This window comes from Musa acuminata, chromosome BXJ1-9, assembly GCF_036884655.1.
Source record: "Musa acuminata AAA Group cultivar baxijiao chromosome BXJ1-9, Cavendish_Baxijiao_AAA, whole genome shotgun sequence".
Lineage (NCBI taxonomy): Eukaryota > Viridiplantae > Streptophyta > Magnoliopsida > Zingiberales > Musaceae > Musa > Musa acuminata.
In genome coordinates this window covers 7,232,036-7,249,381 of record NC_088335.1, presented here as the reverse complement: position 1 = coordinate 7,249,381, position 17,346 = coordinate 7,232,036, and the positions used below count along the sequence as shown (strand labels likewise).

At 37.3% G+C, this 17,346-nt stretch overlaps 2 protein-coding genes across 3 annotated transcripts; both read left to right on the top strand.

The window, feature by feature from the left end:
* The first annotated feature begins 903 nt into the window (after positions 1–903).
* On the top strand, positions 904–8,650 carry LOC135592868 (endoplasmic reticulum oxidoreductin-1-like). The gene is made up of 10 exons (XM_065082573.1): positions 904–1,243; positions 1,400–1,531; positions 3,568–3,823; positions 3,938–4,048; positions 4,419–4,537; positions 4,631–4,735; positions 5,657–5,859; positions 5,938–6,061; positions 6,611–6,785; positions 6,909–8,650. The coding sequence occupies exons 1-9, from the start codon at positions 1,088–1,090 to the stop codon at positions 6,755–6,757; spliced, it is 1,353 nt and encodes a 450-aa protein (XP_064938645.1). The 5' UTR covers positions 904–1,087; the 3' UTR covers positions 6,758–6,785; positions 6,909–8,650.
* Positions 8,651–10,778: 2,128 nt separating this feature from the next.
* LOC135592867 (GRF-interacting factor 1-like) lies at positions 10,779–17,271 on the top strand. Of its 2 annotated transcripts, none has more exons than XM_065082572.1 (4): positions 10,779–11,027; positions 13,616–13,692; positions 14,693–14,771; positions 16,537–17,271. In XM_065082572.1, the coding sequence occupies exons 1-4, from the start codon at positions 10,944–10,946 to the stop codon at positions 16,939–16,941; spliced, it is 645 nt and encodes a 214-aa protein (XP_064938644.1). In that variant the 5' UTR covers positions 10,779–10,943; the 3' UTR covers positions 16,942–17,271. The 2 variants fall into 2 exon arrangements, with proteins under 2 accessions (XP_064938644.1, XP_064938643.1); XM_065082571.1 differs by having other exon boundaries at positions 16,534–17,271.
* The last annotated feature ends 75 nt before the right edge of the window (positions 17,272–17,346 follow it).

The following is a 17,346-nucleotide window of genomic DNA, read 5'->3' as shown; positions in this document are numbered from 1 at the left end:
GGGGCATTGGCCTACCCTGTTTCATATAAAAGGTTAAGTGGAAGGTTCCAAATTAGGATGGTTAAGAAATTTATTTGTGCTGACATTAAAGATTTTATGATGGTTAAGAAATTTATTTGTGCTTAGTGTTTGATTCTTGTTAAATTTTAGTTGTTGAGTGATATTCATGGTGGCTTCAAAAAAATGTATTGGCAATGAGCTAAGTACATATTTTTTGGAATGAGACTTGTCATGGGTATATTTTTATTAATATTAACAGTTTCAGCTTGTTTACTATTGTTTTTGAATTTATTGAATCTGTGTTTACTGATTTGAATGGGTGGAATCTGTCTCTATTGTTTTTCACCCCTATTTAGGATTGGAAGGATTCATTTGCCTAATTCCTATCTGCCAGTTTTACAGCTCCTACTTAATTTATGATCATTTCTTTTTTAGTGAAAAAGAAAATACGATCATTCACATAAGCGTTGCCTCTCATTGGTGGTCAGCCATGGGTCCCGTTCCCTGCCAGCAGTAGGAGGGCTTTGTACCGTGTGTTGTCGCTCGGCGGAGACACAGGAGCGGTCAACGTGTCTCGGCACCTCGGACGTGTGAGCGAGAACTCTCCGGAGCCCATCACTGATGTTGGCGCACGCGTCGTTAGCCCACTCACACCGAGCCACGTCAAATATCCTGATGTGGCACCGCTCTATTGGCGAGACATGGCTTATTATTATTATTATTATTATTATTGTTCCTAAGAAAAACAACGGTTTCTCTTCCCGTTCGTTCTATACGCACCCCACGGAAACTATAACGATTGGAGAGCAAGAGAGGGTCCCATGTGTTCAGTAGCGGGTGGGTCTTGGGGTTTAATGAGGGAGGTACAAAAAGTGTTCGCCTTCGACCGCGGAGGTCAGACGGCAACCGCCGTTTACTTCTGACGCACCGTTAACGATGCGTTGCGGTCGGCCACCGCGATACGTTCGGAAACTTCCACTTCGGCGTCAAAATCGAAAACCCTCGGCTGAGGATTCACGAACGTTTGCGCTTTCCCACCCGATTCGGAGGATCTTCAGAGCTCGGGTGCGCATTCTAGGGTTTCTTGATGATGGAGAGCGCCGGTGAAGTCGGTCCGAGGAGGAGGCGGTGGAGCTGGGCCGTGGGGGCGCTGATTGCCGTCCTCCTCGCCACCGCTGCGACCTCCAGGAATTCCCCTAAGAGCCCCCTTTTCGGGATCACCAACAAGCTTTGCCCGTGCACCGTAAGCTTTCCTCTGTGTCCCTTATAAACGTTCTTGATGCCGTTTCTCCTTGGAAATTGATGCGAGACGGAGTCTTGGTGATCCGGACTTACGAATTTGATTAGTTCGATTTTTTTGTGTTAAGCAATGAGTCGAAGTGTGAATTATTTTTCTCAGGGTTCGAGGAAGTACACAGGCATCGTGGAAGATTGTTGTTGTGAGTACGAAACCGTGGATGCTCTTAACAAGGAAGTGTTGCATCCCATACTACAGGAGCTTGTCACTACCCCATTCTTTCGATATTTTAGGGTAACTGGCTGGTAGCTTTGATGCACCTCGTGGTTACTGTTTATTCCTTCTTGGTCTCACTTCTTTTACAATTTGCATTTGGGTATGAAGTCACCGAGGGGTTCTTGATTAGAAGTTGATTGATACATGTATGTGGGAGAAACTTGATTTCTGGTATTTTTCGTCGTTGTGTTACATCCGTCGTTCTTAAGAATTGATTGATTCAATAATATGATTTTGAAGTACTCAACCAAATGAAAGAAAAAAAATTGTGAACTTAATTGTACTAGAAAGAGGGAGGTGCTGAATTTTTATCTGAGCTTATCTTCTGTTAAAGAAATATTCTTGATCTTTTTCATTTTATATAGAATTGGTATTGTCTTTATTACCGGTTTATGATTTTTTCATGTCGTTAGGACAATCAAGATAAGTAGATAGTACATGACAAGATAGAGACAAACCCCCTTCCCTTTCTCTATCCCACTTTGCCACCCTTCGCTGTGTGTCTTTCTCTGTCTCTCTCTCTCTTTCTTTTTTTCCTCACCTCTTTTCTGTGTGTTTGTCTGGATATTTATGAGGATGATGATATTCCAGTATCATTTTAAAGAGAATTCCACTGATAAAGTGAGATAACTAATACACAGAATTGATTCCTTGGAGAGGAAGGGAATGTCCGAAATAGATTATTACAAAGCTGACGTTCAAAAACCATTTCCCTGCCATCCGAGTCTCTTGTAGGTTTGGGCTAGTCTGGGGCCATGATTCACCATTTTTTGCTCTTTGTATTGGTCTAACTAGAAGGCATGCCCTTCTTAGTCAACATATATCAAACAGGCATGGAAGTGAAACTGTACGTTGTTCAAATTCCTTTTTCTGTGTTTTATTTTTGTATCATCCAAAAATTCTGGTGCTTTCAAGTCAATCATGTCGGTCTTTTAGACATTCACAAGAAGTTATATCGTTCCCGTATCTACAATAAGGTTGGTTGGTTCTTAAGTTGAATATTCTTTTGTTGTGAAAGACAAATAATGCTAGCTATATTAACTGCCAGTTCCGAAGGCAGATCAGCATTGCAAAATTTTTATCTGACATCTTGGCTGATGTTGAATATGTGACACTTTTGGAGCACTGAAGAAAATATTCTTATTTGCTCACCATAGTGCATTCAGACCCAAATGCAATCTTCATTTATGTTTACTGTAATTGATCTTCCACATCACCTATTGCTGTATATATCTTTGAATTTATTTCTTGTTCTTCTCCCCATGTGCTTCATACATTGTTGGCATGTGCCATCATCCTAGAACCTAGTAGCATAGATGGAGTTTGATGTCTGCTAATAAGTTTTTACATCTGTTGAGGTTCCCATTACTTTTATATCTTACACTCTTTGGTGTATATAATATTTTCCTGCTAATATCACACGTAACAAATAAAGTGTATATGATGATAGAAGAGCTAGGTCATGATGCCAATTTTCTGGAGATACTGTTTTTTTGTGGCTTTTGTAGTCTGAGTTTTCTGTCTCAGATCATTAGATCTTTTAGAAGGTTAGAAAAGTGTATGCTTTCTTTTATGAATGGCATAATAGACTTTTGCAAGGTTACAATGAGACAGCATAAACACAGTTAAATTTGATTGATGTTGTAATGTTGTTATATTTGTTTTTAGTCTCCTATTTGTCCGGAAAGATCATTTGAAATGATTAAGCACAAATATTTTAGTTGTTGGAGACATAGGCTGTTTTCTTTTGTTGTATTTTATTATTATATTGGCTTGATTGAGATGCCTGCATGAATACTTGTCTTCAGTGCTTGGCATCTTATCCATTTCTCTGTTTGACTATATTGACTCTCATATCAGTTTGCAAGATCATCTCAGATGGCAATATTTTTCCAATACTTGTCAAGCATTGCTGGACAAATTTTCTCAAACATCTGATTCTATTTGAATAAATGATGCAATATGCCAACTAAAAAATGTGTCTTCTTTGTGCTTATTTCAGTTATAATTTTAGCTACATGTAGTTGATCTATATCTTTGCTGTGTCTTGGAAGGTCAAGTTATGGTGCGATTGCCCATTCTGGCCTGATGATGGCATGTGCCGTCTTCGGGATTGCAGTGTCTGTGAGTGTCCAGAAAGCGAGTTTCCAGAACCTTTCAAGAAACCTTTTCATGGACTTTCTGCTGATGATCTAAAATGTCAAGAAGGAAAACCACAGGCTACTGTTGATCGCACACTAGATACTAAAGTTTTCAGAGGGTGGATTGAAGTTGACAATCCATGGACCTATGATGATGAGACTGATAATGGTAGGACAACTAGCATGGTTGATGCCTCGTTTAGTTTCTGAGTGATTCTCGTTGCTGTAGTTTTTGACTGATCATTGATATCTTCATTAATTACTTACATGTTTATTGGTGCAGCTGAGATGACATATGTTAACCTTCAGCTAAATCCTGAACGCTACACTGGCTACGCTGGTCCTTCGGCCAGGCGGATATGGGAAGCCATTTATGCAGAAAATTGCCCAAAAGGTTAGCTCAATGCAGAGTAACTTTCTAAGCTTGATGTAGTTGCATTTTTTTCTGTGTGACCAACTTCTGCTGCACATTATATATGCTTACATGCCTAATTCCTATTAGCTTCATCTGGATTGTGATGAGTTACCTTTCCTACCTAATAATTTTACCTGACTGTTTTTAGTATATTTGTTCGCAAGTAGTTTCACATGTGAAAGTGAGTCTCTGTTTGAATTCTTACATGGCCTTGATCATCAGTATCATAGTTACATCATACTTCTTGTTTATGATTTTGCAATTGTCATAACTAAGCATTTCATGCTTGCAAGGCTACTATGGCAGTGTAAGCTGTTGATGTTCTTATGGTGCATGCTCATTTTTTCAGATCCATCTGGAGAATTCTGCCAGGAGAAAAGAGTCTTGTACAAGCTGATTTCAGGATTGCATTCCTCCATCTCAATTCACATAGCTTCTGACTATCTTCTTGATGAAACCGACAACTTGGTATTTCAATCTCAGTCATATTTATGTTGGTTTTAGGTATGAACTATTTTATAGTTTTTGGTGACACTTATATTTTTTCCTTGATGACTGCAGTGGGGTGAAAATCTTGAGTTGTTGTATGATCGTGTATTAAGACACCCAGAACGTGTGAGAAACTTATACTTCACCTTCCTGTTTGTTCTTCGGGCAGTGACAAAGGTAATTTGCTTGCATGTTGCAGTTTGCTCCCCTCCCTTTTCTAAGAATGCACTAAACACTTTGCAGTTAGTGCCTATAATTTTACTTTAAATTAACATGACTATTGCAGTTTCCTTAAAGGTCTCTTTTCTTTTTTGTTCCTCACTGGATCTAGCCATAATTTTCGTTTGTCATTCTCTCTAAATTTGGATTTAAACATGTCATCTACAGATATAGCAGTTATTAAAAACTAAAAAATATTACCCTGTTTGTACTCTATTATATTTATCAACATGAAATGCTTTGATCTCCACTTCTTTTTTGAAAAATTACAATTGTAATCCATGGTGTGGTATTACAAGACAAGAGTATCCCTTATATGTTCAACAAGGAACAAAGTACAATTCGGAACAAAGTGATTTAAGGATGAATCACCATTGTAGAATGTCGGAGAGCTTTTTTCCTTAATACCTATATGTTTTATTTACTAATAACGAATTTTCCTTTAAAATTTTGAATGTTTTATTTACTGCAAGGTTTGGTACTTTTTTATCCTAGTTTAGATGTAATGATGTATGATTATTTTTCACTAAATTAAACTTTATCTTTTTGCTTTTCATACTCCTACCTATAAGAATACCTTCTTCTTGACTTCTTTTTTCATGTCTACTAGAGTTTGGAACCCATAGTTTTGTCATGGATCAACTTTACCCAAATTGGCGAGAACTACATTGGCACTGTTTGTTTCATTGTTTAAATTTTGTGATGCGAAACTGAACTATGCTTCTGTATGTTGCTAATCTGTTGATATTGGTGCGGGTGCACAAGAGTCTATTTCTGGCATCTATTAGTTTTCTGCTACTTATAAAGTTCACACATTTTAGGCTTCTATGCTTCATTTGTGCATCTATCCAACAGCATTCTTCTTCTTTATGTCTCAAGGCTGCAGATTATCTAGAACAGGCTGAATATAACACAGGCAACATGGAAGAAGACCTTAAAACACAATCATTAGTGAGGCAACTGGTCTACAACCCCCAATTACAAATTGTTTGCCCACTACCATTTGATGAGGCTAAACTATGGCAAGGTGAAAGTGGACCTGAACTAAAGCAACAGATTCAGCGGCAGTTCAGAAACATTAGGTTTAAATCTTAAACCTGATATATCATGACTCTAAAAACTGAAACCGACAAACTTACCATGTCCATGATCAATTGCAGTGCATTGATGGATTGTGTTGGATGTGAGAAATGCCGCCTTTGGGGAAAGCTTCAGGTTCTTGGTCTCGGCACAGCTTTAAAGATTCTGTTTTCTGTGGATAATGATAACCTCATTAATCAGCAGGTATGCCTTTTTCATATCTATTGGTTATGCACTAGGATAATGCTTATATTCAGTTGTAAGCAAATTTGGGATTAATGTTGGTTTTTTGACTCATCAGTTATGACATAGCAAATAGGATATGAGACATCAAGCTCCAGATTTGTCCCTCTTCATTATCTAAATGTGGCTTGCTTCTGATTTTCCATGCCATTTTTATAAACTATGATTGCAGAGACAAAAATAGGTCAGCTATGTTGTTTGTTACTTTGATGAATGTTAAGGAGTACATGATTATGTGGTTTGCAAAATAAAAAGAAATTTTGGAGTTAGTTCTTTGATGCAAACAGAGGAAAAAAATGTATTCTGGTGCTAAAGCGCCAAATTCCATGGAATGGGCAATATTAAACAACTTAAAAGTCTTAATTTGATACAGAATATTATCTTTTTATTAATTTTTTAGTCTTTTTCTTAGGTCTTTTGGATTTAGTATTTTTTGTATAATGATTACTTTTAAGGAATGATTCAAAATGCATAGGCCACATTGATGACAGCTCCTTCTTGTTCTTTCAGCTCCAGCTTCATCGAAATGAAGTTATTGCTTTGGCAAACCTTTTAAATAGGCTTTCGGAATCTGTTAAATTTGTCCATGAGAAGGGGCCATATGTTGAGAGAATCATGGAGAAAAAGATTTCTTCATATACCAGCAAGAGTAGCTAGTGGGTGACAATAACCAAGAACTCTTGTAGTAAGATTTCTTTATCCCCTACTGTCCATACGAAAGATTGCATTGGGCTGGAACTCAATCTTATCTTCATTTTTAAATTAGAGAATGCTTATTATGTTATTTCTATGAATGCTATACATTTAGAGCATTGCAGTGGTAGTGATGCTGAGCATCCTATCAATCAATTCTGAGGTAATATGGGGAGATCAAGGACTTCATGGCGTTGAAAGAAACGAAGATGCAAAAATTTTCCATACAAGGCTGAGTGCTAGCATTCAAGACCAAGGCATCTCAACTAAGAACAATATTGCTGCCAAGCTTCAGATGTATTCACCAGCTAAGTTGAAGTGCTTATGCTGCATACAAACTAATTGTTACAAATTACTTGCCGAAATATTCATTTCTATATGTTTCTAAACCTGCAAAGAGCAATTCCTGTATAATTGAGATATTGCTGATTGCACACCATACATGATTATTTGGGAATTGCCATTTTCCGTTTCAAGTTGGGTTTAGATGAGTAAAAGGGTTTAGTAGTGATGTTTCCACTGCTAAATGTTTACCTTGAGATGATTTGAATAGCTAAATTCAACTTTCATGGTTACAAAAGGAAGTCTTTGATCGGTACCAAATCCAACACACCAATATATAAAGATTTCTCCACAATAGCTAAACTCGATAGCAATCTTAAGTTTCTAAGATTTATCTTGTGATAGCTTCAGACACAAGACTTGCAGGTTTGACAAGGATCAACCCATGCATTCAAACTTTTACAACCTAAATTGCAAATAAGCAATGAAGTGATGCTACAGCCTGCCCTCTTGGTTAAAAGTAATATTGCTGGACTCCATTCTGGAATTACCCTTCATGTTTGAGTCTAGAGAGCAAGGTGAATGGACCAAGCTCAATCTTATCCTAAAATCATGCTTAGTGTAAGCGTCACTATTTGTCGAACTTTGGTGTCCATATCCTAAAGTCAATTTGCAAAAGGTCTAGCCCAGCCCGTATTGTTGATGTATATATAATTAAGCTTAATTCTGTCAATCACTTGGGTAAGCATGAATATATACTAGGAAAGTTGAAAGGCCACACCCCAGCCTTCCTTTAGTTGAAGTTAAGACCGGTACTGGAATACAATTTCACATTCATACAGATGGGCATACAACCATCACATAACCAAATATTATCCAACTTGTCTTCCTGTTCCATCAGAGCAAAATATTTCAGATTATCTGAATGTTTCTTATGCTTGTGCTGAGGATGAACAGTATTTGAGCTATATGATTTTGACAGCTTTTTCATGCATGAAACATTGATTAACCATATATAGGTGACAAAAAGTGAGATTGTCAAGGAGTGAAGGGGGGAAAAATGGGCATGGATTCACTCATGCTAATTTTCCAAGACCAGATGCTTGAATGAAGGAGTAGCTAGATGAACAGAGAGGATGGGAAATAGAGTCCATTTTTTTCCATGTATTTGACCCCTCCAGCTGTTCTTGTTTTCAGAGAGAAATGTGGTCAGGTCAGAGTTGTTACTCTTGCAGTCATGAAGGAAGCAAGGAGGAAATGAACTCTTTGTTTGTCTCAAAATGAATGGACTCCCCCCATCGATGAAAGTGCTGTTGCACCGTGGGATGGAAGACAATTAAGTTTCCCAACTTGGTACTTGGACCTGCACTGATGATGCTGACCATTCTCAAACACAGGAAGAGTGTTATATTTATGACCCAGAAGTTGGCTTCCAGGAAACTTAATGGCACACCATGGGAAGTTACAGTTGTCAGACAGCTATCTGTCCATTGCATAGTTGGGATATATGTAATCCAAGTAAAACTGCCCTGCATACAACTCACTTCCTTTATCAAGAAAGATGTTCTTGTTTCAGCTTTTGGTATTCTGCACTGGAAAATAAACTTCATGGGACTGTATGAGGTTGATTTTGCCTTTCTGATATATCCCATTTAATGTCATTTCTGTTGCATTTTGCACAGTCTGTTATGTGTATGTGAATGGCAAAGTCATTCACAAGACAAGTATAGAATAATGATCAATTTCATATTCAGATACTCTGCCAACAAAAGGATAACATTATCACAGGCTTTCTTTTGTGCCACACAGTCATATTGGTATTGTAGACGATCAAATTATTGGCACTGTTTAGAAACAGGAAGCAGTCTGATTTCATGTGCTCTGCTGGTTGCATGCTGTAGCCTAATAGTGTGATCAACAATATCATTTTATTTGGAGAAATTGGAATCCTTTCTCCAATGTAAATTGCAGAATAGTTCTAATTGAGCCTTGAGGTGAATGCAAAACATGTATGTATGTCATATATCAAGCTATTGAATATTACTAACTTGTCAATTAAGCTTTACCATAAACAGGGCAGTGCATCATCTGTTGGTTCTCGTGAGAAGGTGAGGGTGCAGTCACAAGAAGTATAAGAACCGAAGAGAGTCAAATTACAGAGAGAGGACATGTCACAGTTGTAGGCAGATGTTGCTTTCTTCTCACAGAGGTTAAAAGATGCCATTCCCACCTTATGCCAACAACATCTGGCAGCTCTTTTACTTTTCCTGCCTCATCTTTCACTTTCACATCCCTGTTTGATTCACGTGAGGGTGGCATACAAAGCCATGCAAGGAGACCAGCTGTTTTGACCGGTGTGACACAAAGCTCCACTTGGAAATTCCATTTAAAGCACCATGTCTAGGCCACCATCTGCCTGTCATGTGTTTGTGTATGATCCCTTTGATGTATCAGTGTTCTTGTTCGTTTGGAAAGTGAAATCAGTCGTAAATTGTTGGCAATACATCATTAGAAATCCTTCTAACTATTCTCACTGCATGACATCATAGTTCATTTCGGGGGAGTTCCTCCTCCACATCTTGTGGTGCTGATCATCATCCACTCCCATCTTACATCACTTCAAACAATGTGATGATTAAGACGAGGATGAGGTTGAGAACCCAACATTTGTTGCAGGAAAAAGAGATACCATTTCCAAGGAAAGATTCAAGACACAAAACAAGAACAGGGTGTGCAGTTCTTGTTCTTGAACTGTGAGAGACATACAAATCAAGTTGGCAGCATTGCTGTGGTGAGATAGCCACTGCATCCAAACACACCTCTGCGACTCGGTGCATTAATGGGCGGAATCAATCAAAGCAAGACCGGACCGGGCGGTCCGGCCGGGTCCGACCGCTAACCCAAATGGTCCGAAGACTTCCGACCCCCAGCCCTCACCTGCCTGGCACGTGACCGGAGGGCATCTGGGGGATCCTGCCACCGTCGGTAACCTCACCTCCCATCTTTCTCCACTCTTCTTCCCTCGGTCGCCCCAACTACAAAAACGCCCTCTGCTTTCTAGAATTGCATATAGACCCCTGTAGAAGCGGGATTCCTCCTGTCAAGCTTCATGATTCGTGCAAAAATCTGACGCATGATCTTATTGAATGATGAGGTTTTCGGAGCACTTATATGTATTCCTCCAAAACATAAAAATTATAGTATAATATTGTAGCTAATTTTGGTTAGAATTGATTCTAAAATCTTTTAAAACATTGCATAAAATCTTCTAAAATTAAGTAATATTTCATGGAACAAGGAATAGCATTTTTTATTTTAAATTTTAAATAATTTTAATCTAACCATGGTTTGCAATGGTTAATCTGAGTTTACTTGGATGCAGAAAGTGGAGATTTATGTACTTGAAGGGATATATATATATATATATATATATATATATATTATTTATATTATATATATATAAATAATATCCAAATATATGATAGGATAGTATGTCATAGTAAAATATGAAGAGGCAAACTATGCTATTTCCAAAATTTGGAAGGATGGATATGTAAAATCTGATACCTACATATATATGCAATTTAGTACTTAAAGAAGAATATTGCAATTTGTGAGGGGCATAAAGTAAATAAGGGGGCTCGAATTGGGGGGTGAGTGGAACTCTTGACAGCAACTACACAGAGACAGAGAGAAAGAGAGAGAGAGAGAGAGGACCGGAGGAAAGCCTCCAAGAAAACGCAAAGCCCGAGAACACCACCTTCCCCCTCTCATTTCTTGATCCTTGTCTCTTGCACATTAGATAATCAAAACCAGAGTAGCCTGGGTGTGGGTGTGTCTTCTGCAGGGCAGGGTGCGGGCTTGAGAGATGCAGCAGCACCTCATGCAGATGCAGCCCATGATGGCAGCCTATGCCTCCCCGAACCAAGTCACCACTGATATCATCCAGCAGGTCGCCCTTTTCACCCGCCCCTCCTTCGGAATCCACTCTTTCAGTTTTGTAATGCAATGAATGTTAATGTAGTCCTTGTTCTTGTTGCTTGTGGCTAGTGTGAGGTTGCATTGGATGAATGGTCTTTTTGGTGTTGTCTTTTGTGTAGGCTGTTGGTTTTCCCTGCTCCCCGTTTCATACTTTTCATGTTGGGGCCGTGGTTCTTCGAGGGTTTGGTGGGAAATGGGTGTCTAGTCTTATTGGTTGTTTGTTTAGGCTCTTGTATTGTATTGTGATTCTTTTGAAAGATGGATCCTTTTTTAATTTCTTGACCTGCTTTTGGGAAACAAGTTTGGTGCTTTAATGTTCCACTCAGAAAATGGTATGACTGTTTATGGTAGCTTGGTGAAGAACATCTGTTCTGGTGCATTTTTAAACGGAAATACTTGGTGTTTTGAGCAAAATTTGACCTGAAAGTCAGGTCTTTGATTGTTAACAGGGGAATGGTTCTCTCTTCTTCTAGGTTCCTTGGCTAAGCGTTCTTGTTTTGATGCATCTCAATCTTGGATTGATTTTTAGGCAACCAAGTTTGTGTTATGCTGTTCCTTTTGAAGACTAGTTTCTTTTTCCTTGCTCAGGCTTTTTGGTGGCAGAATTTGGATGGGTTGCTTTTCTTTTTATTTTCTTTCTTTTGGTGAATTTTTATGCAGGTTTCTTTTTTTCTTTTTTTGGTTCATTGGTTGGTCTTTTTGATCTTTTTTGTCTTGTAAATTTTTAAGCTGATTAATGCCATTTGTGTAAGATGGTGTTGAGTTCTTTGTTTGGTTCAGGGGGGCTTGGATTGCTTTATTCGAGGAAAATAGTGTACCATTAGAGCTATGTCTTTGTAAGTTGGGATTTAGTAGTTCGTTGGTGGGCAAGATGGGCTTCCTTCTTTAATTGTATGTGGCATGTATGCTTTTGGTTGTTTCACTGTTCAATGGATTCGTGTAGTTTTGTGGGGCTCTTATTTCATGAAGTTTGGTGGCTCATCATGCTATGTTATTTTCTTTTCTTTATTTTCCCATTTCACTTGTCTGTCAACTTGGTTAAGACTTTGTATCAATAAATCTCACTGTTGAGCTTCCATTGATCCTTCAATTTTTTTGTAGATTTATCATTTTGATCCACAATATGCTTGATGGTTTATTAAGTCAAGATCCTCCATTTGAAACATGATTGATAAACTACAATTTTGTCTTCTCCATATCTCTGTTAGTGCTATGTAAGCTGAAGTATTTGTTTGCTAGGGTTACAATCCAGCTTCTTGTTCTCTAGTTGTCTATTAACTTCAATTTTGATGCTCGTCTAGTTGCCTTTTAGCCTGTTGTAAATATCTCATAAATATTATAGATTTTTTATATCATCACCCTTTTGATCTACTAGAGTAAGTTGGAGACATGGTTTGGCAATGTAGTGTCAAAGATCTTGTTCTGATAGTTACATATTCCTTGTTTGATGTTTGCTTTGTATGTGAATCATAAATTCTATTATACTTTTTCTTATGTTAGGGATGACAATGAGGCTGGTGACTAAGATGTCGACTAAAACTGGTTACTTGATACATCATTTAAATCTTAAAGATAACATCTTATATAATAATTAGTCTTATCATTATACCATAATGTATATATATATATACATACATACATAAATATATATATATACTTACATTCAATTATCATGAGCTAATGGATCAACTTGCTATTCGTACATATTGTTGAAATGCAAATACATAAATATTGAAGTTGACATGTTGCCTCTCTTCTTCCATGTTAACATGGAGGAACTCAATCAACTTGTCACATATGTCTTGAACTTATCATAGCTATCCATCAACAAACTGTGACCTGTAGTTATAGTAAAATGAACAATAAATTATATCATATATATAAATCATGTAGGTGTATATATCTTGCATGAAAAGTAAAATGTAAGATGCACTCCATGACCCATGCATTAGGCTGTCGTCTCAGACATATATATATATATATATATATATATATATATATATATAAAATCATACTAAATGATCGCCTAAATTATCTTAAATGCATGAATGTACTTACCTTAATTGTCAATGATCTATTAGTTAATTCAGCTAACTCAACAACTTCTATTTACTAATTCCTCACAGCCTATGTTTTTCATAGCTTTTGAGAGATGATATTTGGTTAAATAGAAAAATAAGGGCCATTATTTTTTCATCATTAAGTGAATGGGAGCAAACCTTCATATTAGATCGGAACTTATGAAACCTCTTATAAATAAGAATTCAACTTTAGATTTTGTGGGGCTATGGGCCCAATTCCTTTATTCTTGGTTTTGCTTTTGGGCTTAATTATCAACCCAGCTAGTTCCTTATCATATTTGGCTTGAATTTTTGTAATCTTTTTCTTCTACGTCCTTGCACTTATTATAATAGTCTTTCTCACTTAGCTGTCTTGGTCAATATTACCCTTGACAGAGTCCACCGACAGTAAGAACATTGAATTGTACAGATTTTTATTGAATTTGTGGAATGAATTTCATCTAAATCTTGACTTGCTATTTGCCTTTTTATACTGCAGTATTTGGATGAGAATAAGCAGTTGATTTTGGCTATTCTGGACAATCAAAATGCAGGAAAAGCTGATGAATGTGCTGAGTAAGTCCATTATCTGATGAATATGCAACATCAATGATTATCGTGATATGTTTTAGTAGATATATGTGATTCAGGTTGATACTTACATCCCATGATATGCCAATAGGTAGAGATGTGCATGCCATTGGAAAGGAAATATTATGAAATAGACTTGTATTATCAATAGTTTTTTTTATGTTCTGTTTTGTGCTTAACTACTTTTTCCACATGACAATGTGGATACATTTAAATTTCTATGAACTTATGGTTCATTGACAATAGATAAAACGAAGTAACACTTTGCTACTATTATGCTTTCTCACTATTTAGTTAAGAAAATAAGCAAACTTGCAGCATTTTATGTATGGATATTAATTAAGCAGACTTGCATACTGAACAGTATACAAGTGAAGGACAAATATTACTTTTGAGATGGACAAAATAAGATAAAAAACTGCTTCTGCTTTGTGAGATGAAAGATCAAATTTTTTTCCTGAACATTGTCAGGTTCAACTAACACCTCAGGGCATGTACTAAGAATCAGTACCATATAGTACAATTTCTTGGTCCCTTTCAATCCTTTAATTATTTTCTCTATAGAAGGATAGTCATGCTTCTATCAGATCCAATATATTGGTTTAATACATGGTGAATACCGTGTGTGTTTACTTTTCTTGTAGTGTGTGCAAATTATACTCCTTTCTGTTATATTGCATTTATATTCCTGTATATAGAATGGTTTTAAACCTTGATATACACAATGGTCTCTATGATGTACTAACAGAGGATAAAGTGGAGTACAATTTGGAATTATTTGGACTGCATTGAACATTAGGGAATGGGAGAAGTGGAAGTACCGGGATTACTTAAATATAGAAGTTTAGATTTTTTTCAAAATTCTCATGAAATATGCAGGAAGTTGATGGTGATCATTTATGGTTAAGTGATATTCCTTGTGTTTTGAAAATAAATCTTATTTGCACATATGTAAATCATATTTTATGCTCCATTTCTATTACAGGAATCAAGCTAAGCTTCAGAGGAATCTAATGTACCTTGCTGCCATTGCAGATAGTCAACAAGTTCCGACCCTTGCTCAGGTGTGCATCATTTCCAACACTTTATTCCTGAAATCTTCTTTCCAACTCATCGTGTATACATGAAAATAACAACCATGAGAATTCTGATGAGATGGTTTTGTATTCAACTGGTTAATGTGCATTAGGATCATCCCTGAGTTTTTCATTTGCAGAATGATTTTCTACCATATACTTTCTCAATTCTTGAATAAACCATTTCTTGAACCACAAAATTTGATAGATATAGTCCAATTTGGCTAACAATTCATATTTAGTTTTTGATGTGATCTGGTTCACTTTTGATCCTCATATTTCTTTTAAAGAAAGCAACTTGGTTGGTGGTATTATTTAAAACCATTAATTGGTCGAATTGAATAGTTCTCTTCCCCTATACTTTGCAGTTTCCATTTATATATGTCAAGCACTATGTATAATCACAGGTTCAGCAATTGTTAAGTTCCACATGTGCTGCTTATACCAAATTGTGTCATGCCTATGCTCCTGAACATGTCTATGCAGATCTGTACTGTTATACATGGAAACACCATTTTATGTTGGTACGATATGAATGTACTGTCCTCAGTTATCTAACCATACGAATGTACCGTTTGTATTATTATTCCCAGATGGTTTTTTTTTCGAGTGCTTTTTAGTTCGAACTTACTAAATTACCTAATAACTTACTGGCCTTTCATTTAATTTAAATTATATTTTTGTAAACTGTTATTTTTTTTAGAGGAAGGTCCATGTTAGATTTAAAATAGAACATTGTAAACTTTTTTTTAGTGTAAACATGCAATAAATAGAGGTTCCATCACAATGAAATTCAAAGGCCACTTAGATTTGGTATGGTTCACTGGACAATGTATCTCTGTCCTACATGGGTTTTCCTTCCTGGTAGATCAATTAAACACGAGACATGAGACTAAGCAGCCAAAGAGTAGTCAGGCTTTAGTTTGTTAAGGGCGCAACTGTAGTAGTTCCATGATTTCTTTGTTTTGAAGTGCAAAATGAAAGAGATTCATTAATATAAGACCTTTATTCAGAAAGCATCCGGAAAAGGAAGTTATGAAAATCATGATCTGGTCTAGGAAGACATGTTCTTTTTGTTTTTGGGTGCTAAACATCATCTTTCGTCTTAGTGTGATCTATATGAAGACAAGTTGGGTTATGCATCTGAATGTGCAAAGTGCACTATGATGAAAGGTTATATAAAAGAAGAATATTAAGTTCCCCACTTTATCATGTTTGAATGAACTCCCACTATTGACTGTGGAACAGGTGAGGCCACTTTCAAACAGGCTAGACATCCGACCAAGAAAGTCAAATATTTTTTGTCATGTAAATTTTCCTCTGAACTTTTTTTTCCTTACCTTGTTTTTTTTTTATGTTGCTTCAAAGCCATATATCACGTAAACACTGTGGGCTCTTCTGTGGAGAGAAATAGATAAGTGGATAAACATTTTAGTTGATGGGAAGATCTACTTCTGACACCAAATATTCAAAATGGCTGCTAGTATATCTTTGTCAAATGCAAAAGTAAGAACTCTAAAGTAAAATAAGTTAGCAATGGTCTAAATTATAATTTCCTGCACAAGTCCTTCACAAGGGTGAATCTTTTGGAAAGTCTTTTTCACCTTCTAAATTATAAGCTGCGTGGCATTTCCAAATGTCAGGTTAAGATGATGAAAACCATTTTGGAACTTTGTGAAGACAACTTCACGAAGCTCCTGATTTTAGATCAGTGCAATTTTCATGCCTCATCATATTTATTTACCATCAGCAGTTTCCACCCAATACCGTCATGCAATCAGGCCCTCGTTATATCCCACACCAGCAAGCACAGCCCATGACTCCACAGTCCCTTCTGGCTGCTCGATCCTCCATGCTGTATGCCCAGTCACCGATGTCGACCTTGCAGCAGCAGCAGCAAGCAGCACTGCACGGTCAGCTTGGAGTGGGCTCCGGAGGGAACAGCGGATTCAACGTGCTCCATGGTGAGGCCAGCATCGGAGGTAATGGGATGCTGGCAGCTGGAGTATTCTCCGACTTTGGCCGCAGCAACTTGGTGAAGCAAGAAGCTGGGAATGCATCATCCGCCGAAGGACGTGGAGGCAATCCAGGAAGGCAAAGTGGAGATGGCGCAGAGCCTCTGTACTCAAAGGGCTCAGAAGAGGAAGCAAACCAGTGAGTAGCCGTGCTAGTGTCAATCAACAACTTCAGGTTGGTACAAGGCTTAGGATGACCTGAAAATCTTCATGTTGGAACCTCCAAGTAAACATCGAGTTATGAATGCTGTAGTGGTGGGTATTGATTCTGATGAGGTGCACTCCCATCAGATTTTTCTGTTTGTCCAGTTTGAGGAAAGATTAGTAGGGTAAGCAGGTTGTAGGTGTTTTGCTTAAAGACTTTGTGCTGATACCACTGTAGTGCTTGTAGGTTAGAGTATTTATTCTCTGTGTTGTGCTTTCAGCTATTCGGCATCTTAGTTTGGTTTTAATTCAAGTGTTTGTGACTGGAATGAGGTTGTGATTGTGTTCTTGTCGGGGTGAAGATCTTGCATTTTGATTATGTGATGAAACAGGTCATTTCATCT